Raw genomic sequence first — 26,990 nt, 5'->3', positions numbered from 1 at the left:
GTATATCGTACCACTTTGAACGTGTATTGAACGTCTATCGTACCACTCTGAACGTGTATCGAACACAAAACTCGATTTTGGGTTAGAACTTCTTCTTTACTATACTACTCACTTCATAGCAATTGTGGCATATTATCTCAGACCTTGTGGCATATTTACCCACCACTCGGGTAATATGCCACTTATGAGGACTTTTGTATTTGCACGTTTCTCATTGAACTATAAAAGTTACATATCTCTACTTAGTAGTCAATACACAGAATTATTTACACTTTCGTATGGTTTTATCTTTTTCCCTCTATCTACTTATACTTGCGAGGTATTGCGCTTTAAAGTTAACTGTGGCACATTCACCCGAATGACCCTAAACTACGATTATACGTGCATAGTTAGCAAAATTTAGAAAGTTTTGACACAGCTTTATATTTGAAACATTTTTCCAATTGTCACCTGACGAAGTAAATAAAATACGAAATAAGGAATGATACTGTGTGTAAAAATTCATTCAGCTTTTGTTAATTAATTAATAATTCTAGTGGCGTAATCTGTCATAGAGAAAAATGATTTTGGCATTCTAGTTTCCTGGTTAAAGATACTGTGCAGTTTCTTACTATCAATTCAACACTTAATATGGAGCATTCAATCACTTGTCATGAGCATCGAAAACCTGAGGCTATTTTTTTTAGCAGCTAATTTGAAGTCATCGGTGTAGTTGTAGTTCATAACAATTTCTATTAGTTTGACATAAATTAAGTCGATCAGCAATTTCTCTAAGCAACTTGCCTTCATCTGGATGAAAAGCAACAAATAATGTATATTCTCGGAACTGCAAACGAAGTAAGGTTACTGAATATCGTTCTAAAATTATTATTCGCGAAACAAGGGAACGAGCTTTCTCAAAAGTGTAAATTTTAATGAAAGTTGGCTGGCTTGAAACGAGCTCGATACACATAAAGCTTTCGTATGCAGGTAAAACATTCCTTTGATATAAATTGCACCAGCTTTTGAACATGTAAATTGACATTCAAACCATGAAACATGTGGAAAATGTGGAGAAACAATCCTGTTTAACAAACGCTATAAAAATATGGTAACTGTATTTCAAGTATTTTTCTTCTGCCAGAAATTAAAAAATAAATAAATCGACGAAATTTTCTCAATCAACTCCTATAGATTATTTTCTTTTAAATTATTTTACATTTCATTATATGTTTAAGCAACTAATTTTCAAAGAATGCAAAAAGGGGGCGAATGTCTGAAAATAGAGAAACTTGTACTACCATCAGACTATATTTATAGTGTTCATGAAACAGATAAATATTTACTGAAAATCTTATTGTTGAAATATTATATCGAAGTTACAAAATATTAGGTAAATATGAGTTAATTGAATTTAATTCAAAATGCTTTCGTTACTCTACAATATTATATCGAGGTTGCAAAATATTAGGTAAATATGAGTTAATTGAATTTAATTCAAAATGCTTTCGTTACCCCACAACCCGTATTTATGTCATAACAAAACATTTTTTAGGTATTTAGTGAAACCTTCTACACACTATAGTAGAAGACGATTAAAATCGGAATTATTAAGTTCCTGGTATTTTTTTGTGAGACATGGTGGAGAAGTCGCCACAATAAAATTAGTTTTTGTTTTATTTGAAACCGATACGATAATAAATTCTGCACACTAAATGAATTTGTTATGTGTTTATATAACACATAAAAATTAAATTTGTTTATCGTGAATCAAATTACAACAAACCAATGGTCCATAGAAGTGCATGGTATCTGAATATTTAACCGGCTCTCTGAGTCGATCTGCTACCGGCTTACCGTTAAAGCTAACCTATAAAGTGGGATCGTTGCATGAGTGCAGATATGCCAATCATATTTGCGAATTCGAAGAAAAATTCATGGTCTGGTGAGGAACGTCGGTTTTATCATGAATATTTCACTCACTCGAGATTTATGCTTCATATTGGACTTCAGATTTGCAATACGTTCTCGAGTTGGTACCAATCCACGTGTGAAGTGTAACGTGTGGACGAAACTATAATAGAATTCCGCGTAGGTACATGTGTAGAATATCAATTTCAAAGGAGAATATTTCAAAATTAACTGAACTATAAAACTGTTACGGGGCGTATCGGAACGAAAGTTGAGTTCTTAAAAAAACAGTGTGTAGGAAGCTAATACTACGCCTGCGCAAAGCGCGACGTGTTCCCCCTACCTCCGCACGCCCCTTATTGTAATTTGTAAGTACCTACCCAGCAATGTATCAAATTTATAATTGCTTACTGCTTCGAAGTGTGTATTTTGTGATGTCACTAAACTATTATACATCGCGGCTTTACAGATCTTTTATTCTCGTCAATTTTTAAATATACAGACCATTTCGTGAAATCTCGAAATTTTATATACCTACACGCAGCGCGTTTCGGAAAATATTCTGTTTTTCAACATTTATGACGTGATTTCGTATCGGAGAATTCCCGAATTCTGTGGATCCCTGGAAATCTATCCACGTACACGTGATTGAGGAGGAAGGTACGGAAAAACGAATTTACTGTCGCATATAAATGAGAACATTAAGATTAACCGTAATTGGCTTGGTGGCAACGCAACGATTACATCCCCGGGAATTTCATTTCATTAATCTGAATGTTAGACGACTTGACAACCTTAATGACAGGTACAAAGTTAAGATGAAATTATAATAATGTCCATTCATTCTCGCCTTCTGAAATTTCATTTAATCATTTCGTACAGTATGACTCTGTATAGTATCGTTATCTTAGAATTGAAGGGTCGGATGCAATAAGGGGACTAGCGCTCGAAAATGGGAAAAATTATTATCTAAACGTTAAGAAAGATTGGAAAATTAAATATTGTTAAACTGAATTTTAAAAAATATAGCGATGTAAAGCTCGTCACGACACACCTTTTTTCTATTTACAGTTTGTTTATCCAATCATTACTATTCGAGCTAAAAATTATAAACAAAAAATTTTTCTTTAAACATTACTTCTTTAAACATAAATTGCGATAACTTCAGTAAATATTAACGGATCGTACTGAAACTTAAAACATAACTTCAGAAAACTCTAGCGAAGCCGCAAAATGTATGCGCAAAATCCTTATGTTAACAAATGTAATAATATTTAATTAAAAAGTATAAATGGACATAACCCATGTTTTTCAACGTTCGCCGTTAAAAAGTATCGAGACAATTTTGAGGTACATATAACTTGCAGACAAAGTTTTTCCTTAATATACAAGGAAGATTTCCACCAATTTTCATACTGATTATTAAATAATTGTAGAAGGTATGATGATATATATAAATCTCGCGCGCCACCAACAGTCACCGTCAGTGCTGAGGCGCGCGAGATGGAGTGTAGTTGCACTTTTAATATCCTATATTTTTAGTTACGCGTATTAAGCAAACATTAATAAGAACAATTCTTATTAAAAGTATTTAAAAAATGTATTCCCTAGCTGCCTTCTTACTAAAAATTTGGCGATTCTTGAATGAGTGGCTAGGAGATACATTTTTTAAATACTTTTAATAAGAATTGTTCTTATTAATGTTTGCTTAATACGCGTAACTAAAAATATGGGATATTAAAAGTGCAACTACACTCCATCTCGCGCGCCACCAACAGTCAGCGGCCGCGTATAATGCGCTGCTTGACAGTCAGATGTTTCATCGCTAACATTCTACAGTATTTCATGAACATGGTGAGGGCCAGCGAAGCCCCGATGGGCGGTCCGAGAGCCCGAGCATCCATAGCGTTTTCTACGAGCCGCGTGGAGGGGGTGCTCAAAACCAATGAAGCAGCGGGCATGCAACGGATCGGGAAAACTCTAGTAGTGTGCGTGTAAGCTCATACCATGGATGCTCGGGCTCTCGGACCGCCCATCGGGGCTTCGCTGGTGAAGGCAAAAATCACGCGAAAAAAGTCAGGACTTCAACTTTAAATAGTCGCCATTTGATTTTAAATTAATATTTCGGAAATTCCCTCCGTTAATCAAAGAATACATTAATATACTAACGAAATCTTTTTTGTTTCTTGATTTTAGATAATGTAGTTTCGAATGGCAGTGCTCACCGTAAAACCCAAATTTTAAAAACGGTTCTTGGATGTCGTTTGTTAATTTATTATAAGCGTTTTCATCGCTAACATTCTACACTACAGTATTTCATGAACATGGTGAGGGCACTGCCAAGCCACAGGTTCCTGTCTAGAACACTTCTAATTCATGTTGAAACACCACCGTGGCACCATCTGCCTATGATTGTCATAATTATATAAATCTGCGCCATCTGATTGGTTCGCGATGCTGTAGCGTAAATGATACCAGAAATAAATGTCAAATGACTTTTATTGCAACGAACCTCAAGAAAAATCATAATAATTTTGACGCTATAAACGATAAACTTGTAACGTCCAAAGTAAATAAATCAACGGATTTATAATGGAAGACACGAATAAATAAAGCGGGATGGGGGGGGGGGGTAATAAGGAAGAGAATGGAAACGAATGTTATGTATTTCGTAGAGATGACAAGGGTTAGAAAACCAGAAGTTGAGATGAATAAAGTCTTGCGGTATCTTATTCGTAGCAGTCTTCATAGATTAAAATCTAAGACGCTCATTACACAGTACAACAAATTTTTACTTTTTTTCAGACTTGTAACATTCAATAGCCGTTTCTTATAGGTTTTCGTGCCCTGGAAACGAATCCGCAACCCGTTTGTCGCCATCACCCTCAGTTTTTGAGAAAATCGATTTTGAAAAATTACTGCAAATTTTCAATTTTGAGCATCTTTTGTGTCGAAACGGTAATAGTTATTTGATTGTTCGTTGCGTCAAATTATTCTATGAACCCTCCCGAATACAACAGTATAAGTTATTATTGCATTATGAACATTTAAATAAGTTTAAACAACGATCAAAGGGAAAAGGCACCCGAAAAGCACCAATTTTTGCAGATTTCTTTCAATTTGTTTCCAAAACTAAGGGTCTTGGACAAAATCTGACCATTCCACGCGATGCAGCAGACATTTTTCCTTCGGAAAGCATTAACAGAAATGCTAAGTCACGTTTTGTTTTCAATACAGAAGCGAAATAGTTTGGCAAAACGCGCGGAGCCGACAGTGGTTGTCAACCGCGGCGCGCGATCCACTGCCGCTCACAAGGGAAGATCCCGAAGCCGAAAATTCAGAAAATTCTGAAACTTTGTGAATATGTAGGGGATTTCCTCCTGATTACAAGGCAATTTTTGTTTGCTGCCCAAATTCACTCGAAGGGGCTGAAATTAACCCCCGAAAATTCGGCTATTTTCCAGTTTTGTGTTATAACTCGCCAAATGTAAGAGATAGAAAAAAGTTTCAAGACAAAAATTACTTCTTTTAATCAGATCTATTATTTGGTAAAAAAATTATTTTACAGTTCACGAGTTATAACAGAAAATCGGAAAATAACCGGATTTTCAGAGGTCAATTATACCCCCTTAGAGTGAATTTGGGCAGCAAACAAAAATTGCGTTGTAATCAGGGGGAAATTCCCTACATATTCACAAAGTTTCAGAATTTTTTGAATTTCCGGGTTCGGGATGTTCCCTTGTCAGTGTAACACAACCGCTTAACGCGCGTGACTACCACTGTCGGCGCCGCACGTTTTGCCAAATTATTTTGCTTCTGTGTTGAAAACAAAACGTGACTTACCACTTCTGTTGATGCTTTCCGATAGAAAAATGTCTGCTGCATCTCGTGGAATGGTCAGATTTCCTCCTAGACCCTTAGTTTTGGAAATAAATTAAAAGATAACTGCAAAAATTGGTACATTTCGGGTGTCTTTTTTTCTTTGATCGTTGTTTAAACATATTTAAATGTTCATAATGCAATAATAACTTATATCGTTGTATTCGGGAGGGTTCACAGACTAATTTGAAGCAACAAATAATCGAATAACTATTATCGTTTCGACACAAAAGATGCTCAAATTTGAAAATTTGCAGTTTTTTTCAAAATCGATTTTCTCAAAAACTGAGGGTGATGGCGACAAACGGGTTGCGGATTCGTTTCCAGGGCACGAAAACCTATAAGAAACGGCTATTAAATGTTACAAGTCCAGGTGGGGCTGTTATACTGTGTTATTAGTGGAAATGTGCAGAGCAAAGAAATACGCATTTATTTCAAAAACTACTATCCGTTATTTTATGTGAACAACGGGAAAGTAAACATAACCGAAGCAATGTAAATTGAATTGTGCGACAGCCTGTCACTGACAGGACTACGTGAACGCGTGTCATATCAGATGGCGCCACAGTCATGTCTTCTCATGAAATAGAAGTGTTCTAGACGGGAATCGGTGACTTTACAGTGCCCTAAACCATGTTCATGAAATACTGTAGAATGTTAGCGATGAAAAAAAACCAACCGCGGTAAGCTGTTCCACAATCGAATCTACATCGGCCACAATCCTTTGAGCTGAGTGTACATACCCTACAATATACCTTGAAAAGTAAATCGATAAAACATTCTTGGCATAGATACATCATTTCTGTCAAGTATATTAATTACATGTGTAAGCTAATTATCCATGAAAGATAAGCGATTATTACGGTGGGAATGTACTACCAATGGCCTTCCCAGAATTTTCCAAAAACGTTCCCACGATTTTACGATCTTTCGCGCGATTACTTTTGGCAACGTTCAGTTTCCACATGCATTTAACTTAAAATATGTGGTCTCTTTTTCTTCCTCTGCCGTGAGGTATGCACATTTTCACACGATTCTAGAAGTCCTGGAAAAAATTTTCAAGGGAGGTGGCTGGAGTGACGATGAGTTAAAATTGTCGAGGCTCGCATGGCTTCATCTCTCGGGGATACGAGTGTACACTTCTACTAGATTTGAAGCTGTTAGGTGTTCATCGGGTTCAATATGCATGCAAATGATATTGATTGACCTTTATGCCAAATGCTTACGTAGGCGCAAGCACGTAACAATTGAAACTCTTCGATGATTAAAAATTGTATACCTAGTCTTCAAACGTCACTTTGCACAAAGTTACGTTTTCGAAGGAGGATAGCATAAATTTAAAACATAAAATATCCAGAAATTTGTTATATAATTAAATTTATTAATAATAATGGACTTAAGTATATGAAAAATTTACGGTTTGAATATAATGTTTCTAATACATAATAACTATTATTATATTGTTATTAATAGTATATATTATGATAAACATTAATTATGGATATTATAAATTTATTATTTATAACCTTCAGATACTCGAAACATTTGGATATTAAATTTGCAATAAGTTTAACTTCCCAATGTTCCTTCTCAATGTTATTTAAACTTTGATTTTAAGTCAGTTCCCACTTTTAATAAGTTAACATTTACAAGTTAACAAGTATTTATTTTAACATATAAATTTTAATGTCAACGTTCGTGTATAGTTATAACTTGATTACTGTGAAACACCCGACTAAATGGAATTGTTTCGTTCAGAGTGTTTAACAGTTAAATAATTACATGTCATATCAAACACTCCGTTCATTTATTAATGTGCACACGCGTGTTTCATTTAGAAATTAACCATTGCCATTGCAACGTCTCGGTATGTTCTGCAGAAATTTTATAATTACGTCATATCGTCGCAACAAAACACGCATTACAGTGTTTTGTACTTACGTATAACTAATAATTCGCGATTAATATGTTATTTAAAAAAGGTTGGATCTTTGATTTTAAGTGGACTAAAAAGTTACTACATTTTGGAATGATTTTTACACATATAAAACACTATTGTGTCATTGCACTATTTCATTAATATAACTCACGAGTTATATATGTGTATACAATCATAAAGGGTGTTCCACTACAGGTGGAAATCCGTTTAAGGCATTAAAATAAGACGAAAATATAGAACGCCATTTTTTAATAAAAATTAACTTCGAATTTTAATACAAAAAATTGTTACAAGTATTTCCTCTAACCTTCTATTTTAAACTCTCTTATCAAGTTTCTACATGTTCCGTGGATATCGTGCTGTGCAGCCCATAGCCGCAATGCTGCAAAACGTTGGAAAACTTTTCTAACAGGCCATATCTTATACACTGACAACCCAAGCAAACATAATTTATCGTTGTTCCTTGAAAATTATTTTGGGCACGTTAGAAAACCACCTACCTACTCGAAATAAAATAAATATTATGTGGCCATTTGCAGAATATGCGTACACAGGTCGTCATGATGACACTTAACACTGTCAACGGGTAAACTTTTCCTGTGGGAAAACTTTTTTTCCAACGAAAATTTATATGGATCGAAAGCACGTATCAAAAAACATGCAAAAAAAATAATTTTGAGTTTAGGAATCTATTCAGTAAAAAGTTATTAAGTAAAAGGGACTGTGAAATTTTGACGTATGTTCTAACCCCCTAATGTGACCAACTATTATGCTTCAATTTGAATGGATATTTTTTTTAACCAATACTATACAACGTACACCACGGGCCTGGCACGGTCGCATTGGTGAGTATAATCACAGACCCTCAGATACTAAAAACGCACCCTCTTCCTACTTTTCCTGGGGAAAAAATTATTTTAGGTTATGCCCAAACTTAAATCGGTTCGCTACCATGCTTTACGCAAGGCCTTCGCAAGTAGGGGAAAACCACTCCTGAAACACATATTTCGGTTCTTCCTCCAACGCTACGCCTTCAGCTAATCTGGGACGATTCCTACTATCCTTTCTCCGAGGAGACAGTAACGCCGTTATGAAGCATGTTGGGGCGCTTTAGGGTGAAAGTACCAAATGTGTCAAGTTTTTATCTAGAGACGCGGTAGCGTCTCGACGCCAAGTACATGAAAGACACCCTGTATATCGACTGTGTCGCTACCGCTATCATTTACTCGTCGCAGAGCTATTCCAGCCTAACCTGAAACTTATTTCATTAATATCTCATGACGCCTGCAATATTTTCTAAATTTAAAGGCATTTTTCTCATGTAAACCGCATATAAGCTTTCGAATAAGACCAATTTCAATAAAATCGGTCTACGCATAACAGAGATATCGTAAATCCAACCTTACCTGAAACTTATTTCATTAATATCTCATCACGCCTGCAATATTTTCTAAATTTGAAGGCATTTTTCTGATGTAAACCGCATATAAGCTTTCGAATAAGACCAATTTCAATAAAATCGGTCCACGCATAACAGAGATATCGTAAATCCAACCTTACCTGAAACTTATTTCATTTATATCTCATGACGCCTGCAATATTTCCTAAATTTAAAGGCATTTTTCTTGTGTAAACCGCATATAAGCTTTCGAATAAGACCAAACTCAATAAAATCGGTCCATGCATGACAGAGATATCGTAATATCGTCTCATGAATCCGTCGGAATCGGTAAGATTTTTCTTCTGATTCTTCTTCTCCAGTCAAAATTTCGTCAACATAATACGTATACGCGTTACACGCACACCTTCAGCCAAAAAGAAATTAACACATGTTTCGTTCGTCAATTGCTATCTCCACTATACAATCTACTCCAAATGACAGCTTACCGTCAAGTTATAACCAAGTTATAAACGTGTTTTTACAAATATATATCGTTGTACCATTGAATTGCAACCAAAATGCAGTCTCAAATACAAGGTAAGTTGCCGAAATTAGAATTGCGACAAGTTTGAATTTCATCAAACTGTTTTTTATTTGTAACTAAACTGAGGATTTTATGTATATATAGATAATCGAAGCGTAAAATGATGCTGTGACTGGGATTTATCCTTAATTCTGTCCCGTGATAATTTGTAAGTTATAATATTAAAAATTATCTGAAGTCATTGCCTATGCAAATTATCTTTGTAAAAAGAAGTGAGATATATATATATCACGCTGCGGGAAAGAAAGCACCCTTACCTTTATGTACTTGCAGCTCATTTTGATTTCACATTTTTTTTTATTTTGTAATTAATATTACCTTCTATTTTTGTGATTTATTTGATTTCATGTACTTGGCGTAATTTTTTTACTTTTTTGAAGTTTTTTTACGGGGATAAGAAATTTCATAATGACTTAAAAATAGTAGGAAAAATTAAAATTTAAACTAGCATTTCGAAATGACGTGAAAATAATTTTAAAAAATTATTATATACAACGATACAGTAATAATTGTATCGTTGTATGTAATAAATATTTTTAATTCTTTTTACGTCATTTTGAAATGTTAGTTTAAATTTTTATTTTTCCTACTATTTTTAAGTCATTATGAAATTTCCTATAAAAACTTGACACATTTGGTACTTTCACCCTAAAGCGCCCCAACATGCTACCTAGCGGCGTTACTGTCTCCTCGGAGAAAGAGTAGTAGGTAGTAGGAATCCTCCCACCTTAGCTGAAGGCGTAGCGTTGTAGGGAGAACCGAAACATGTGTTTCAGTAGTGGTTTTCCCCTACTTGGGAAGGCCTGCTTTACGCTAGGGCTGAGCAATTTGTTCGCCGCCGCGGGCCGCACAGTCCCCACTACCAGTCAGCCGGTTCCCCCATCATCAGCAGATTAGCCGCCACTCCATGTCCCTTCCTTTTACTCCTACGAGTGCGGTCATATATAGGTAGGGCGTACATTGCAGGAGTTAAAAGAGTATGGTGGGGGTCGTTCTCTTGCGGCCCAGCAGAGTAGGCAAGTCGGGGAACGGGCCGCATACGGCCCATGGGCCGCGGGTTGCCCAGCCCTGCTTTACGCGCCCGCAAGCGGGCGCGCACCCCCCGCCCTGATCTAGCCCCAACCAATACTAATACCCTGGACAAATTAGAAAGTGGAATGCGTTGTTTCGGAATAAGTCAACAGAAATACTGTACAGGGGGAAGAGAGTACAGTATTTAAATATGTAACATAAAAAGACAATTTTGTTCGTAATGTAAACAAAAGTATTTTAAATTATTTTCGAAACACCCTAAGTATTTTATGCTGTCAAAATCCCTCAATGTAACCGTTTCGAAATACAAAAAAAAACTACATACTCCTACCCCTCCAACCTCCAACAACGAATCATATGTGACAACCACTGTAACTGTCACAATAAAGGTTAGAAAATATGACAAAATTTTGCAACTTTTTCGCCTCATAACTTATCAAGGAATATATTCCTAAACTCAAAATTGTTATTTTTGCATGTTATTTGATACGTGCTTTCGATCCATATAAATTTTCGGTGAAAAAAGAGGTTTCCGGGAGGAAAAGGTCACATCTTTCAACACAATGTATGCCTTTTGTTTGGAATTTCTATTGACTGTCCTATTTTTCTCTATTTTTCTAGCTGTGTCCGTGTCTGTGGGCGTTTGGACACTCGTTGCCATTTCTTTGGAGCGCTACTTCGCTATTTGCAGGCCACTAAAGTCAAGACGATGGCAGACTCAATTCCATGCTTACAAAATGATCGCTGTGGTCTGGACAGCCAGTCTAACGTGGAACGCGCCAATCCTCGTGTTTTCTCGACTTCAAAGCATAGGAGGAGGTATTTATAAAATATTTTTAGCCATATTCATTTCTCCATATTACTAAATTCAAAATTAAGTTAATAAAATAAAGGAATATATTATATAACGATTTTCACTTGTTTTCCATTTCTTCACTGACAAGGGAACATCCCGAACCCGAAAATGCAACAAATTCTGAAACTTTGTGAATACGTAGGGAATTTCCTCCTAATTACAACGCAATTTTTGTTTCCTGCCCAGATTCACTCGAAGGGGGTGTAATTGACTCCTGAAAATCCGGTGATTTTCTGATTTTGTGTTATAAGTCGTGAACAGTAAAATAATTATTTTACCAAATGCTAGATCTATTAAAATAAATAACTTTTGTCTTGAAACTTTTTTTTATCTCTTACAGCTCACGAGTTATAACAAAAAATCGGAAAGTAGCCGAATTTTCGAGGGGTTAATTTCACCCCCTTCAAGTGAATTTGGGCAGCAAACAAAAATTGCGTTGTAATCAGGAGGAAATCCTCTGCATATTCACAAAGTTTCAGAATTCTTTGAATTTTCATCGCCATTTTGTAAAATTTTTCATAAAAAAAAATTTCTATGAAAATAAAGATTGCTTTAAAGCAATATAAAAAATCCAAGCCCTATATTTTTATTTATACAAACAAAAAAATCCCTAACTTGGTCTTTTGTTAGTGGCTTCAGGGTGGGGTCCCCCCTTAAGCCCCGTTTCACACGGCGATGTGTGCATCGCGATACCTGTATGATGGATAATTGGATACCGGTTTCCTGTTTTTATGTTTTTTTTATTGTTTTCCTGTGTTTTAAGCAGGGTGGCATTTCAAGCTTATGTTTGCTTATATTGCCCAACGAAGTATAGTCCAATTTTTTTTATCCCTCCTCTCTCTTTCGTGCCCCAGCAGCAGCAGCGCACCGGGAGAAAGGTGGTCTCCCATCTTTCACCAGTACACCGCCCCATGATGCTTAACTTCGGTGATCTAACGAGAACCGGTGTTTTCCATCACGGCTACGGCCGCTGGTACCACTGTTTTTAAGAGAACCGTTGTGTAAACTCGGCTTGGGAATTAAGTGAACGCGGCGGCCGATTTTCAGAGGCAACGCCTCCTTTCTCCCACCGCGCGTCTTGGCCCCGCGGCAGCCTATGTACTTGGAGCACCTCAGGCCCGTACCACGTGAACCGCGCTTGGCGCGCTGACAAAACAAAAACGCATCGAAAATCGTGCTCTCTGGGACGATGTGTATTTGTATTTGTATTTTATTTTTCCTGTGTTATTTACACAGGATGGTGTTTCATGCATTTTTGCTTATATTGCCCAACGAATATTAGTCATTCCATTTTTCCCTCCTCTCTCCTACGGGTCCCAGCAGCAGCAGCGCACCGGGAGAAAGCCTCGATCTAACGAGAACCGGTATATTCATCACGGCTAGGGTCGCTGGTTGGGACGATGTGGAAACCTATTGATACAACGTCGCCCCAATGCGCCACGCGTGGTTCATATGGTACGGGCCTGAGGCGCTCCAAGTACATTGGCTGCCGCGGGGCCAAGACGCGCGGTGGGAGAAAGGAGGCGTTGCCTCTGAAAATCGGCCGCCGCGTTCACTTAATTCCCAAGCCCGGTGTATATGATTCCACAATGATCGATGTAACATCGATATCCATCATACACCTACCTATATATCACGATACATGTACCGCCGTGTGAAACCAGGGTTAGCATTTTATTTCTTCTTTGACTGAAATGTTTTGCGTCTATCGTTTCAGGAAGGCGTAAGTGTCGAGAAGAATGGCCGAGCGTCGGCGCGGATAGAGCTTACAATCTCTTCTTGGACGGAACGCTGCTTCTAGTTCCTTTAATTGTAATGAGCCTGGCTTATTCTTTAATCGCGGCAAAGCTGTGGCGTGGATTACGGCAGGAAATGCGACAAACATCAAGCTGCCAACAACGACGTAAGTTTCGGGAGCTTCCGAAATATTTACGATTCCTTAATGCAGCTCCTTAACTATTAGGTCCTGAGTAAAGACATCGGGTTAGCCTGTGAGAAATAGGTATGCTTATAACGCGCCCACTTTCTACTGACAATGAGTTGTGGCCGTAAAATTAAAATGTTTCCTTATGCATTCCTGTTTACGAGTAATACGACACTGTGTACTGCGTATAACCTGGGAAAGATGAAATTGAAATATTTGTTCAGAAGGAAACGTAGAAAGAAATTCAGTTTATTACACTTGTGAACTGTTTCGTGCAATTTCTTAAAGATTGTCCTTCGTATTTCGCTATCTTACAGGCTACTTGAAATAATTAGAGAATTATTTACCCGATCAGCTTCACCACGAGTTGCTTAATACTTTAAAAGCTCTACAATAAAGGTTCCTGCTTCTTAATTGTTTAGTAATGCTATAGGCTGAATCAGACACGTCGAGTAATTTAGTCGAGTGGCGAGTAATTTAGAAATTTACCATTGTTTTACTATACTTTTGGTATCCACACACGGTAAATTACTAAATTACTCGCTACTCGACTAAGGACAATGGTAAGTCGCAGAGGGGATTAGTGACCTACGAGCCTACAGCGTATGCTACACACCGTTGGAAAGATCTCGCCAAGACGAATCGATTGATACGATTTTTAACTTCGAAATCAGATGGGATCACCTCGAAACATGGCCTATAAACGCAAGAAGAATTTGTATTTTCATATAATGGCTTTAAGGCACCCATACACGAGCGAGCCGCTTGCCGAGCCGCTCGCGAACTGCAGACTCGGCAAGCATGCTCGCTGGTGTGTGGGATGAGGGATCGACTTCTTCTTGCGTTAATCATCTTCACATCATTATCTTTCGCTCAATCAATGAAATGTCACTCCACTCACTATTGTAAGCGGCGCATTAGTGCGAATGCTAACCTGCACATTCCCAAACTCATACCTGCAAATCGTCTATCATGAACGTAATATGTTCATGAAAAAACAACTGATTCATTGGCGATTTCGTCCCGGGCATTAGGAACGGGGCCCATGCGGCAAACGCAGGCAGAACACGGCCCTGAAATGAAGGTCTTTGGGCACATTTGCCGCCCCAACCTGCTGTAGTTGTTCCATCCTAAGAAAAATCTCGTTCGCGCAGGGATGATTCTTAGGAGGCGCGGATTGGTCCCACTTCCCACTTAACCGCCTACGTTTTTCTCAGTCTTACCGTATGTTACCTCTCTGTCAACCGTTCCGCAACCTGCAGTGTTGACATTGACATCGGTCACGTCCCGCCCTTGGAGAAGCAGGGAACCCGGCAGGTAAAGCGCTACGAACAATCGCCTGCGTCGGGCCCGTAAGCAGTAGTGGGGGGGCTGCGCAGATCGGTCACAAAACGGTATGGACGTTAGGGTTTTTCTTAGGATGGATTCAGTATAGAGTATCGCTTGCATCCCTCGGTTTTCCCTCAGGTGCCTACCCGAGGTCCCTCGGGCCGGATGGGATTTTACTACCGGTTTCTTCTGTCCAAAACCGCAAAATCTCGAACTTTGAGGCCATTTTTCGAGGTGATCCCATCTGATTTCGAAGTTAAAAATCGTATCAATCGATTCGTCTTGGCGAGATCTTTCCAACGGCGTATAGCATACGCTGTAGGCTCGTAGGTCACTAATCCCCTCTGCGACTTAACATTGTCTTTACTGGACGTGTCTGAATCAACCTTATAATAACGTAGTTATCTATATTAGCAAACGTGTAAATGGTGTAACTGGTCCTAATGTATTTGCCGTTGTACTGTAGAGATTTTGAAGCATCTGTTTTACAGAGGCAATTCATTGCTGGCATATATACGATGATTAATAGTGTAAACCCATAAAACTAAGTAGTTTCTAATGTGGTTAGAGATACGATGATGTTTTCCCGACCGGCATGTAAATATATACAGATGTACTTAAAGGTGGAATCAGACGGCGCGTGAATCGGCGATTCGCCCGCAAAGATCGCCGATCACGCGCCGTCTGATTCCACCTTAACATATAGGGACTGTAATGATGTCAAACTTTTCAGTCTGTTATTCTATCTGTATCGTAGATTACTTGAAGTAACGAAGCTACCACATTTTCAAAAGAAAAGTGTCACTGCTTTATTATGCAATATTTCTTCCATCTCTGATATATTCGATTATTTTTCCTTAATTGTTCAAATATGCAAGCCGCACTTAGTTATTCTGGGGTTTAGAACATATTTTTATTGTTGAAAATGTTGAGAATTTTGAATTAGTTAGAATTACTGTCCTATCCTCGATCTTACGCTTTTTATATCATCGATAAACAATATTACCGAATATAACAGGATAAAAAGAAACGTAAAAACAGTCGTTTTCAGTTTTAACAGTATCCAAATTTCAAGACTGTGATAAAGATTTTTACGCATATACGGGGTGTACAAAATTACTTGTCACGGGTTTCGCAGCTAATTCTACAAAAAAAATGTGTCACAAAATTGACCTTGACATCGAAATTCAAGGTCCAATTTTTTTACTGTAACGTATTCTACTCGCCAAGATAATAAAATCTATCAAAGGAACTATTCTTTTTTGTCTGCTCGGGGAAAGATGGTCCCCTATAGGGGGAATTCCCCCAGTGCTGAGCGCTTAAGGTTTTTCTCTAGTAACAAGAAAGAAATAATATTAAAGCAACCTCCTTAGCTGTGCACACGCGACTGGAACGTGGCGAAACCTAATTGTTGTTTTGGTAATTATTTACTTTAGCGATTCCTCACCGATTTTGATGAAATTTGGATATGTTGTAAAACTCTATATTCTGAGCAACTTTTTCCTATACATGTTACCGTCGCTCGGTCTTAGTTTCCGAGATATTTGCTAAAAACTTCGGTTGACTTATTCCGATACAACGCATTCCACTTTTCAACTTGTCTCGGGTATTAATATTGGTTGGGGCTAGATTAGCGCGCGTGAAGCACGGTGGCGAACCGATGTGAGTCGGGATGTTGACGGGAGCCCCCACAAATCCAATAGGTGCTCTCGAAAGCACCTCCTTCCTAGCAAAAAAATTATGTTTTAGAACCAGAAGCATCCTAATATGCGGCGGCGCCGGCTCTGCCGAACAGAGTCGGGGTTGACGGGCATCCGCAAATTTTTGGTTGAAATCTGCAAACTTACATCGATGCGCCACCACGCCTTACGCGCCCGCGAGCGGGCGCGCGCCTCCGCACTAGTCTAACCCCAACCTATACTAATATGCGGGACAAGTTGGAAAGTGGAATGTGTTGTGTCGAGATAAAGCAACAGAAGTTTTTCGCATATATCTCGGAAACTAAGGCCGAGCGGCGGTAACATGTATAGGAAAAAGTTGTTCAAAATGTGGAGTTTTAAAACATATCCAAATTTCATCAAAATCGGTGAGGAATCGCTAAAGTAAATAATTACCGTTGTTTTTTCTACCCCCTCTACGGTTTACGCGAAATAACGACTCGGTGGCGTTTCGAATATCACAGATATAGCTAATGACCGGTATTAGGTGAAGTCCGGCATTAAGGGCGGATTCTCGTCTAACAGCCCCAAAAGTAACTGACATTTAAGAACTTTTAAAAAAAAAAAAAAACTGTCGGTCATATTGGAATAAACTTTTTCGGGATATAAGGAGGCATCTTTAAACTTGCAGAAATTTTTTTTTATGTCGATCCTTCTTATTATTTATTAATTATTGTGGAATCTTGTCCACCTCTTCGACGATGTAACTCCTACTGGCGGGATGTGTAGGGGAGACCGGGGCTAGTTGTTACAATTTTCAGTTTTATATTTTTTTTTGCATTCCATATTCAATACTATCAATGACTCTCATTTAAAGTACGTTCTTTCCTCTACCGATAACCGCTATCGCATGTAATTAAACGAAACCTATGACTTTGAAACAAGCCATTTTGAAGGTCGAGACATGTTGTATCAACGTGCTCCGAGTAGGGGCTAGTTGTTACACAATACGGGGCAAGTTGTTACAGGATTAAATTTTACGAAACGAGGCTTATTATGAGTAATATAATTATATTTTCTTGAACAAAAGTAAATTTATTAATCGTAAGAATCTATGACAATAAGTATACAATAAAAAATCTATTTTAAAAATAATAAAATACTACCGAAATCAGTCGCACTAATTATCGTCGTCCGTTTCATAGGGGGACTCGTGCCTATTATTTGTGGTGGTTTTATTTCTCATCTGCCTTTTCTTTACTGTATGTTTTTTTATTTTTATGTCATCAGTTTCCTTTTTAAAACTTTTTAATAAAATCTTTTTAGTTCTTGATTTTTTACTTTCGTTTTTTCTTTTAACAGTTGTTACTGTCGTATAAATCATTTACTAAATACAATGTAACAACATTTCCCTTTTCGTATGTAACAACATGCCCCTTGTCTTGTGTAACAACTTGCCCCGGTTGACACCATTGTGTATAAAAAGCTATAAGTTCATACCAGTTTGGTGTATTCTTATGTTCTTGGTACGAATCTGTAGCTAAAGGAACACTGCTTCAAACGTGGTAATATTAATTTACATACATTTATCTATCTGTTCGGTAGAAAAGATTGAAGTAGAAAGAGAAAAGTTACTATTAGTACCGAAAACACACAAAACTGTAATAAAGTGACAACGCGTGAACCTACTACAAACAAACAACATACACAACTGTGTATGGTTGAAGCACATCAGCCACTTCATCGTCGAAGTGATGGTCCAGGCGAAAAAAATTTAAACTGCTTTGTATAGTGCCTCTACGAGCTATAGTGACTTAGGTGTGAGGTCACTCAGCGGGGTCTTAACCGATATCCTGCTGGGTATGGGCCGCTAAACGTGGCCCCCTACTACCTCTTGCAGGACTGTGTTTAGGGAGGATCAGGACAAAACCGGGGCCCTATAGATGAAGTGTTACATCTTCGATTTTAATAAAATAAAATAGAAATTTAAGATACTGTTTATCATTATTAAAGGACACCAATTAAGCTTTGCTACTGGCTATTAAAAATTGTCTCATTGTCAGCACATATTAAATACAAATCCATTTCAGTAAGGTATATATACTGCATTAGAACAGTACCAATATAAATTATTTTATATTAATAACTTATTTTACCCTTTAGGGCCCAGGTTTTGTCCTGGTCTTCCCTAAACACAGTCCTGCAAGAGGCAGTAGTGGGGGCACGTTTAGCGGCCCGTACCCAGCAGGGTATTGGTTAAGACCCCGTTGGGTACCTCACACCTAAGTCACTATAGCTCGTAGAGGCACTATAACTACCTGCCCCTGTAACATCTAGCCCCGGTTTCCCCTACCCTAGTAGCATTTATTGTTGGCATTTTGATGGCCAACTAATTCTCAACTTGGGGATACTGTGGGCCAACCAGAAATGCTACTAGGGTAGCACCTATCACAGTCATCTGATTGCAAAAAATAGCAGTTTCTTAACGTTAGATAGTTTGCGCTGGGATTGGTCCACTTTAAAGACAAAAAAAAGTTAAAAATGAAAAGAGTTGTAGCGTTTGAAAGGAAAAGTAAGTTTCTTCCTTAGACAAATTTTTCATATTATTCTTTATATCGACGCAAAGAGTATTATAAATAAAAGCTAAAATTAAATTTTTAGGTCCAGTAGTTAACAGCCTAAATTATTTAACTTTAAGTAAATTTTCTTCTTTTTGGAATCGGATGACTGTGACAGGTGCTACACTTGACGCCAACATCGTCAAAGAGGTTAACACGATTCCACAATAATTAATAAATAATAAGAAGGACCGACATAAAAAATATTCTACAAGTTTAAAGATGCCTCCTTATATCACAAAAGAGTTTAATGCAATATTAACAATAGTTTTCTAAAAAATTCATAATTTCCTGGAGCTGTTACAAGAGAATTCCCCCTTAAGGGGAAATCCCCTACACTTTTTATGGCTGGAGTGAGTAGAGTACATTACAACAAACGAAATTGGACTCTGAATGTCCAGGCGAAAAGCAATTTTGTTACACATTTTATTCACAAATCTGCACAGATCCAAGTGCATAGAATCGCCCGCAAACGCTGTGAGAAATATTTTTGCATCCTTCACCCAGGCGGATATGTGAATTCGTGTTGAAAATTCAGAGACGGCTCTAAGCGGGACATTAGCAGCCAGGCACTTTCTGCGGAAGCTTGGCCGATACAAATAACGGATCCATATTGCAGTGGAGAGAACAGAATCCAGGAGAACGGCGGAAGATTCAACGTACGACAAGGGTGATGGAGAAGCGGGCGCGACGGTTGTCCTGAATGCTTGCGGCGCATCCTCCAGATTAAGGCGAGGATTTTCCTCCTCGCATGGATACTTGCAAGGCGCTCTCCAGCGAGTACCATCCGGGGTGAGAAAGTGATAAACAAATATCGTCGGGGTAGGAAAGTGGGTTAGCAGGTTTTCGCTGTCGAGGGGATCGATGGGGGTAAAGAGATCATGTTTTTAATCGCTTGCAAACTCGCAGATGTATCCATAAATCTTGCAGTTATTGTTACGAGAAACTGTACGACGGTATTTCCCAAACATTTTTGAGTCGCGATTCCCTTTTATAATACTCAAATAACCTGCAAACCCTCCGCCCCCCGTATAAGGCAAGATAAATTTAATAACTAATAATATAATTTAATTATATAATAATATAATTTTAAAACATTAAAAATAGGTATTTCAGAATATAATTATATCTTAAGATAAAATAAAATACATAAGTGCTAAAAATCGCCGACTAAAAATAACTGTGGCATCCCACTGAAAACACTTCGCGACCCACAGGTTGGGAATCACTGAAGTACGAGAATACCAATTAAGGTATATCCACGTTATCCTTCTAGCCGGGGGTAGGTTGCCGTCCGGCGAAACATTCTTCAATGGGTTTTGAATGGTAACGTTAGACTTTAGAGCCTTCTGCAGTAGAATTTGTTGATTAACAAGGCATCTTACAGGTACAGGTTTATACAGGTTATATAAAGCCGGATTCGTAGAATTTGTGAGCAGGATCAGAACAGTTAATTTTTATAATATTGTTTTTTTCGTAGCACACAAATTTTTGTTAAAGTTAGCAAGTCGAGTGAGATGCAACCACACTTGTCACTATCAAAATTTATAATTATATGAATTACAGATCTTCACACAGATCTTAATTAAAATCAGGACCGTTGCAAAATTACGAGTAAATTTAATCTCTAATTATATTAAAGATTAATAGAGGAAGTGCAGTATATTTGGAATAACAGTTTGTTTAAGACGAATAAAAAAATACGGTAGAGGATGGGAACAAATAAAACTGCATAATATCATAGGGAAACTAATAAACTTTTATATTTCAAATTCTCAGGAATAATAAAAAACAAAAAGTAGCTGAAACTTTGGTCGAGATGAAAAATGACGGTAAGTATCGATTTCGTTAAGGTGCAGGTAGGGTAGACCGGGGGCGCACAGTGGTACATAATGACATTTTTTGTTTAAATCAGCCTACAGGTCGTAATTTTTCAGAAAAGTTGACGATTCTTTTTTTAAATTCTTCGCAATTAAATTCTCTATCGATCTGTCTGACTGAAATTTTGAACTTCGTTGCTGATTTTTTTATATTTAGCGAATTATACAGCACTTTTCGAAGATTAGCATCTGTGGGCTTTTTTGGCCGCCTGTTCCGAATTTAAAGTCAGATTTTCGAAATTGAAGGTGGTGAATCCAATATGCCGAATATAGTTGACTTTTCTGACTCAATATTGATGAGCAGGATTTTTAATGTTTGATATTTTTAAACACGTACATAAACAAAAAATCAGAGATTTGCTTCCAGGAGTACAAATCCTGCTCCTCAAACAAGATTGCACATAATAAAATCGGATTTCTAAAGGCAACTGGGATAAAACGTTAAGAAAATCAGGCCTTCTAAAAATATCAAACATTAAAAATCTTGCTCATCAATATTGAATTCGAAAAGTCAACTATAAGAACGCGTATGAACACAGACGAATAGGCTTAAATATGCGAAATCACGTACACATTTATGAGATACGTAAAAATTTGTCAAAATACGAATGTCCATCCTCCATTTTAAATTTTACAATTTGATCTACAGTATTAGATTTGTGGTACAAATAAAAAATTTTATCTTTATCTAGAAAATCTAGACGCACTATGTTTCTTCCGAATAAGCTCATTTTCTGAAATTTTGTTTCAACATATTGGATTCACCACCTTTAATTTCGAAAATCTGATTTTAAATTCGGAACAGGCAGCCAAAAAAGCCCACAGATATTGATCTTCGAAAAGTGCTGTATAATTCGCTAAATATAAAAAAATCAGCAACGAAATTCAAAATTTCGGCCAGACAGATCGATAGAGATTTTAATTACGAAGAATTTAAAAAAAGAATCGTCAAGTTTTCTGAAAAATTACGACCTGTAGGGTGATTTGATCAAAAAATGTCATTATGTACCACTGTGGGGCGGCAGTAACACTTTGGCTTTGGAATACGCTTATGCAAAAACTATTACAGCTACAACAACAGTTTTGTTACGAAAATGTTACTTACTTATCTGACATTATTTGAGCCGCAATAGTTTCGCTGTATGTCAAGTAATATTCCGGTTATTAATAAAAAAATGAGAAGCTGAGAAAGTGTTACAACCGTCCCCGACCCCGAGTCGGTTGTAACACTGCATGGAGTCGATAGTAGCACAAATTTAACTTCACAAAATTAAAATATTTATTGATTTTAATTATAATAATAAATGAAAAAAGGTAAAATTTATAACCAATTATGCGGTGTCGCCATTGTGGCAAAAAATAGGAAACGTTTTGGCTGGTGCATTCTTCATGTGATGAATCCCTACATTCAGTACATTGCACCCATTTTTTATTTGGTTTGCTTGTGCTGTGCTATAGGATTCCATGCAAACAAGACAATATTATTAATCTTCTTGTAAATTACAATCGCCCCCGACTAGGTTTTTGAACTTAAATTATATATTTTTATTAACGAGACACTTAAAAGTGATACGTAACGAACAATATTACTTTAAAAATGGCTAGATTAAATATTAAAAAATAGAGAAAACACGTACTTGCAAAGCGAGTATTTATATTAAAATTTGAAGTCAGTAAGGAAAAGTTACTTTAGGGTATCGAAATTATTTTCTTGTTATTTTCTTCACTATGCATGTCTATTTTGCATCTGTACTGCTAGGATATGGATGTGTGTATTCGAAAAGTCATTCTTCATCACATATCCAAAATTTCTGTTAATATCTATCATATGTTTTGAGATATTTAACGTGTTACAATCACCCCCCGGTCTACCCTAATTTGCAACACCGATATTCTAATTTACCTTACTTCATAAATTTAAAAAGAACATGTAGATAATAAAATTATTTTCTTTTATAATGTAATCAGGCTCAAGAATCACAATACGGGAATAATCTTAGGTAAATATAAATGGACAACGCTGGCCCAAACCGAAGCGGCGGTAGCGGTTACGCGTGGAACAAAAGCATCGCTAAGCTTTGGAATATTCCAAATTACCTTCACCTTCGTTATTCCGAATTAGCAGCATGGCATTGAAACCTAAAATTTCATGTCACGCTTTGTACTCTCGAAATTATCGCAAAACTGACAGGGAACCATAGAAGGGACATGCAAATGAGTAGATAAAGTGCTTCACTCTAAAGTTCTGCAGATTCACGTTTTCTTACTCTGCAGATTAAGTAAAAAATGTAAAAGTGGCGATTCATCCACAAATGTCATTAGTTAGGTCATTAGCCCTTATTATCGGCAGTGTTGCAAATTAGATAACGTTAGTAGCTTATTTTCGGTATTCCAAATTACCAAGAGTATTCCAAATATGCTGCACTTCCCCTAAAATTTTAATAGAGATTAATAAATTTAATCTTTAATTTCTTACGTGAAATCGGTAACTAGAAATATAAACGCTATTTATGTGTGTTGAAAAAACTGATATGTTTTGTGAAAAAGAAAAGGTTTCAGCATTTTTCGTCTGCTGTTTCGAGATCCGTGTTTATCTCGCGAGACAAATGCAGCTATTATGTACGTCACGTCTTGATACGTTTGTGCAAATTTACATGTATCCACGAAACACATTCGAAATTCACTTAAGTAATAGCATCAAAGTGCTGTATGGAACTTGGAAATAATAATGGAACATTAATCATAACGTTTGAAATAGAAATATGTAGTCATTTTTTCATCGTCACTAAAAATGTAATTAAATCGACTTAAGAGGGGAATCTTATTTGTTGGACTAAAAACATAGCCAAAGGGTCTGGCAGGGTAAGTATGGGCAAACTGCCGATCCTTGGAGTTATTATTTTTTAAACAATGCTCCTTGCCTGAAACACCATTATATAAAGTTTTATATCGCTACCCCCCTCCCCCCCCATTTAGGGTAACACGGGGGTAAACGCCCTTAACGTTTTTCCAATCCTTGGAGTTATTATTTTTTAAACAATGCTCCTTGCCTGAAACACCATTATGTAAAGTTTTATATCGCTACCCCCCTCCCCCCCCGTTTAGGGTAACACGGGGGTAAACGCCCTTAACGTTATTATTTTTTTTCTCGGTTACTAGTTAAGATATTTTAATTTTTAAGAAAATGAAAAAATAGCTAAATAGTAACTGTACTTTATATATTTTTCTCTAAATTGTAAATCAATTATTAAGGGTAGAAAAAAATTATTAATTTTTTGGGGCTGGTTTTTGGAACAACCCCTTGAGTGACCACCTCCAAAAAGATCAAGAATAATGCTCTGTTATCGAGCTATTACATAAAAAAATCTGAAGATCGTCGAGATGGTGGAACATAGTTAAATAATTTAAAGAAGATCGTTATATTATAAATATGTGACGAGAAAGAGTGTTTGTCGCAAGCCTGAGTACGTGTCATTTAAATGCGAATGGAAGAAACGATTACGGTTCGTTTGGGAGACCGAAGTGTGAAGGTGAAGGTAGCTGCGGAACAACGCACATGCGCTGAATTTGAATATTTCCCAGATGTCTAGACAGTCAAATCGCTCGAAAATCAAGAATTTTTTGCGAATTAATTACAAGAAGATGAAAGCAAGCACAGGCCTTTCCTTTTATACAATGTTTATTACTATCACGTAAAGTAAAAAAATATTTGGTAAATATTGACATTCTGAACAACTTTTGGCGTTCGGTTCGCCGTTCGGTTCTGATCTGGACGCGGCCTTAAATCAACAATCTCAAATCCTCGGCTTCGCAGCCGCCAATCACATTGCTCTCAGTCTCGGCTTATAACATTGTACTTAAAAAGAAGAATACTTTAGAAACAATAAATTAAATTTTGTTCTTATAGCTTGTCCTTGAAACAAAGTTAAATATTACATAAAATATAGCTAATCAAAACAGATCGTTTATGTTGGATTATAGTTAATAGCTTATTTGAAAAATAACTTACTTAGTACATAAATATGGTCATTGGAAATATACTATTAGCATTTAACAAATAATATTAAATACTAACACCTTAGCAACGAGAGGCCATGGTGTTTTTTGATTTATCAATGAGAATACTTCTCAATATTAATTTTTAAACGGTATTTCACTGTAACAAAGTAAATTGAATTAAAGGAATATTGGCGGAATTAATTTAACACACTTCATGAGCTAGCTTGAAGTAATAAACTTATTAAAACGATAATGTACTATAACAAAGTGGATATTACAGGCGCTAATGGTTTCTGAATTAAGTGTGGTAGGCAGTAAAATCGTTGAAAATTCCATTTGGTAATAACGTTCATTACAAGGTAAATGGGGGCAGTTGGATTACCTAACACAAAATGGCTATTAAAACAAATACATTCTCCTATTATGTATTTTATTAGAATAAACATAATATGTTCAGATTTTTATGCTGATTCAGAAAAACTGGTAGGAAAATTAGTTTAAGACAATATTTGCAGAAAATCTGGTTGAAAACTGAAGTCGTGACATCTGACTATATGATACCTACACGAGAAATAATGACAAATAAAACTCTATTCGAAATTAAGTGCATGAATGTCAAATTGTAATGCGACAAGTCATTATACAAAGGGTAATTCGCAACTAGTAAGTATATTTACAATAATATCATAGATATTATAATCACTTGATTAAAGTTCAATAATTTTTTTACCTTCAGCGACAACGTAGTTCTGCCGCTATGGAATATAATTTTACACAAAATAGCACTTAAACTTTCAAATAAGTTAAAGCACATTAACAAAAAAAAAAGTTTCGTTCCGTATTGGGTAAAAAATTTATTCATCAAAATAAGAAAAATAACTTAACAGTGTTGTACACTCTAATTATTGTGTGAATAAGAAAATTAATAATTTTCTCCTTTGTTATTATAACGAGAAAGCATTTTAAATTTCATTTATGGTTCAATGAAAGCTAATTTACGATAGATTGAGTAAATCGTATCTGCGAAACTGTTCTGGGTATTCAAATATCCAGAAACCAATTTATAATTTATATGGCTCAATTAGTTTAGTGGTTGTGGTTGTAGGTATATCGTGGATCATAATTCACGTACATTTGAATTGTCATACATCCATTTGTTTGATATTCACCCACATACCAGCACTTTGTCTGATGCCACTCCCCAATATCGGTTTTCTAAATTTAAATAGCCGCTCTGATAATTTCCAGTATTAAACGGAATAATGATCTCGGGTAATTTCGAATGGTTTGCCAAACATCATATCTCACAATAAGCATTGTTGTCTCGTAATTATAAATATTATTTTTCATATTTGAAAATGATTTTATATTTTATTTACTTATCCGTTCACGGTTACTGTACTTACCCTCGTTTGTCAGTAGGATGCATTTAGTAAACACGACAAAATATTATTTGCGTCGATTTTATGGGGTAGGTATCTTGAGAAATGAAGTACGCAAAGAACAGTGTTGATGAGATGAAGTATATCGGAAGTAGGTTCGAATCTGACTGGATACTTTCGAACGGTTCACGAGTACAGTAATCCCCCGTTATGAGTCCGACGAACGGGGCTGGCGGCGGGCTCATAGCGAATTGCGGACATAATTCTGCGCGGCCAGTGGCTGTGTCGCCTCTTTCGTTTCCTCTCGTTCGTTGTCCGGTTCTCAGCACTCTCGTCCGCAGGCTTCCAAGAAATGGTGGGGATAGTCGCCGGACTGTCAGCGGGAGGATAAAACGAACTCATAACGGGGAATTACTGTACTTCCAAGAAGAAAAGGCACAATACTTTTAAGTAGACTTGAACCTCCATGAGATAGCTTCGAACTCTTTACGGTTGATTTATACAGCGAACGAGGACAGACCGGGGACGAGCCGACCCTATGGTAAACTTATGGACGGCGAGGAGCCACCATAGACATATATACAGGGTGTCCCACTAAGGAGTGGACAGCGCGATATCT

General features: G+C 36.9%; 1 protein-coding gene and 1 long non-coding RNA gene across 2 annotated transcripts in view; one reads left to right on the top strand and one right to left on the bottom strand.

Moving 5' to 3' along the window:
• Positions 1-26,990, bottom strand: part of LOC143378562 (uncharacterized) — a 397,603-nt gene that overhangs the window by 111,073 nt on the left and 259,540 nt on the right. The gene's annotated exons all lie outside the window — the stretch shown is intronic.
• LOC143378497 (cholecystokinin receptor type A) overlaps positions 1-26,990 on the top strand; it is a 222,906-nt gene that overhangs the window by 157,234 nt on the left and 38,682 nt on the right. Inside the window, exons 4-6 of the mRNA XM_076830295.1 lie at positions 11,347-11,544; positions 13,299-13,484; positions 19,730-19,902. Of these exons, the coding sequence (XP_076686410.1) occupies positions 11,347-11,544; positions 13,299-13,484; positions 19,730-19,902 (557 nt within the window). The remainder of the gene's footprint in view (positions 1-11,346; positions 11,545-13,298; positions 13,485-19,729; positions 19,903-26,990) is intronic.

Source organism: Andrena cerasifolii, chromosome 2 (assembly GCF_050908995.1).
Source record: "Andrena cerasifolii isolate SP2316 chromosome 2, iyAndCera1_principal, whole genome shotgun sequence".
NCBI lineage: Eukaryota > Metazoa > Arthropoda > Insecta > Hymenoptera > Andrenidae > Andrena > Andrena cerasifolii.
This window is presented reverse-complemented; position numbering and strand designations above follow the sequence as displayed.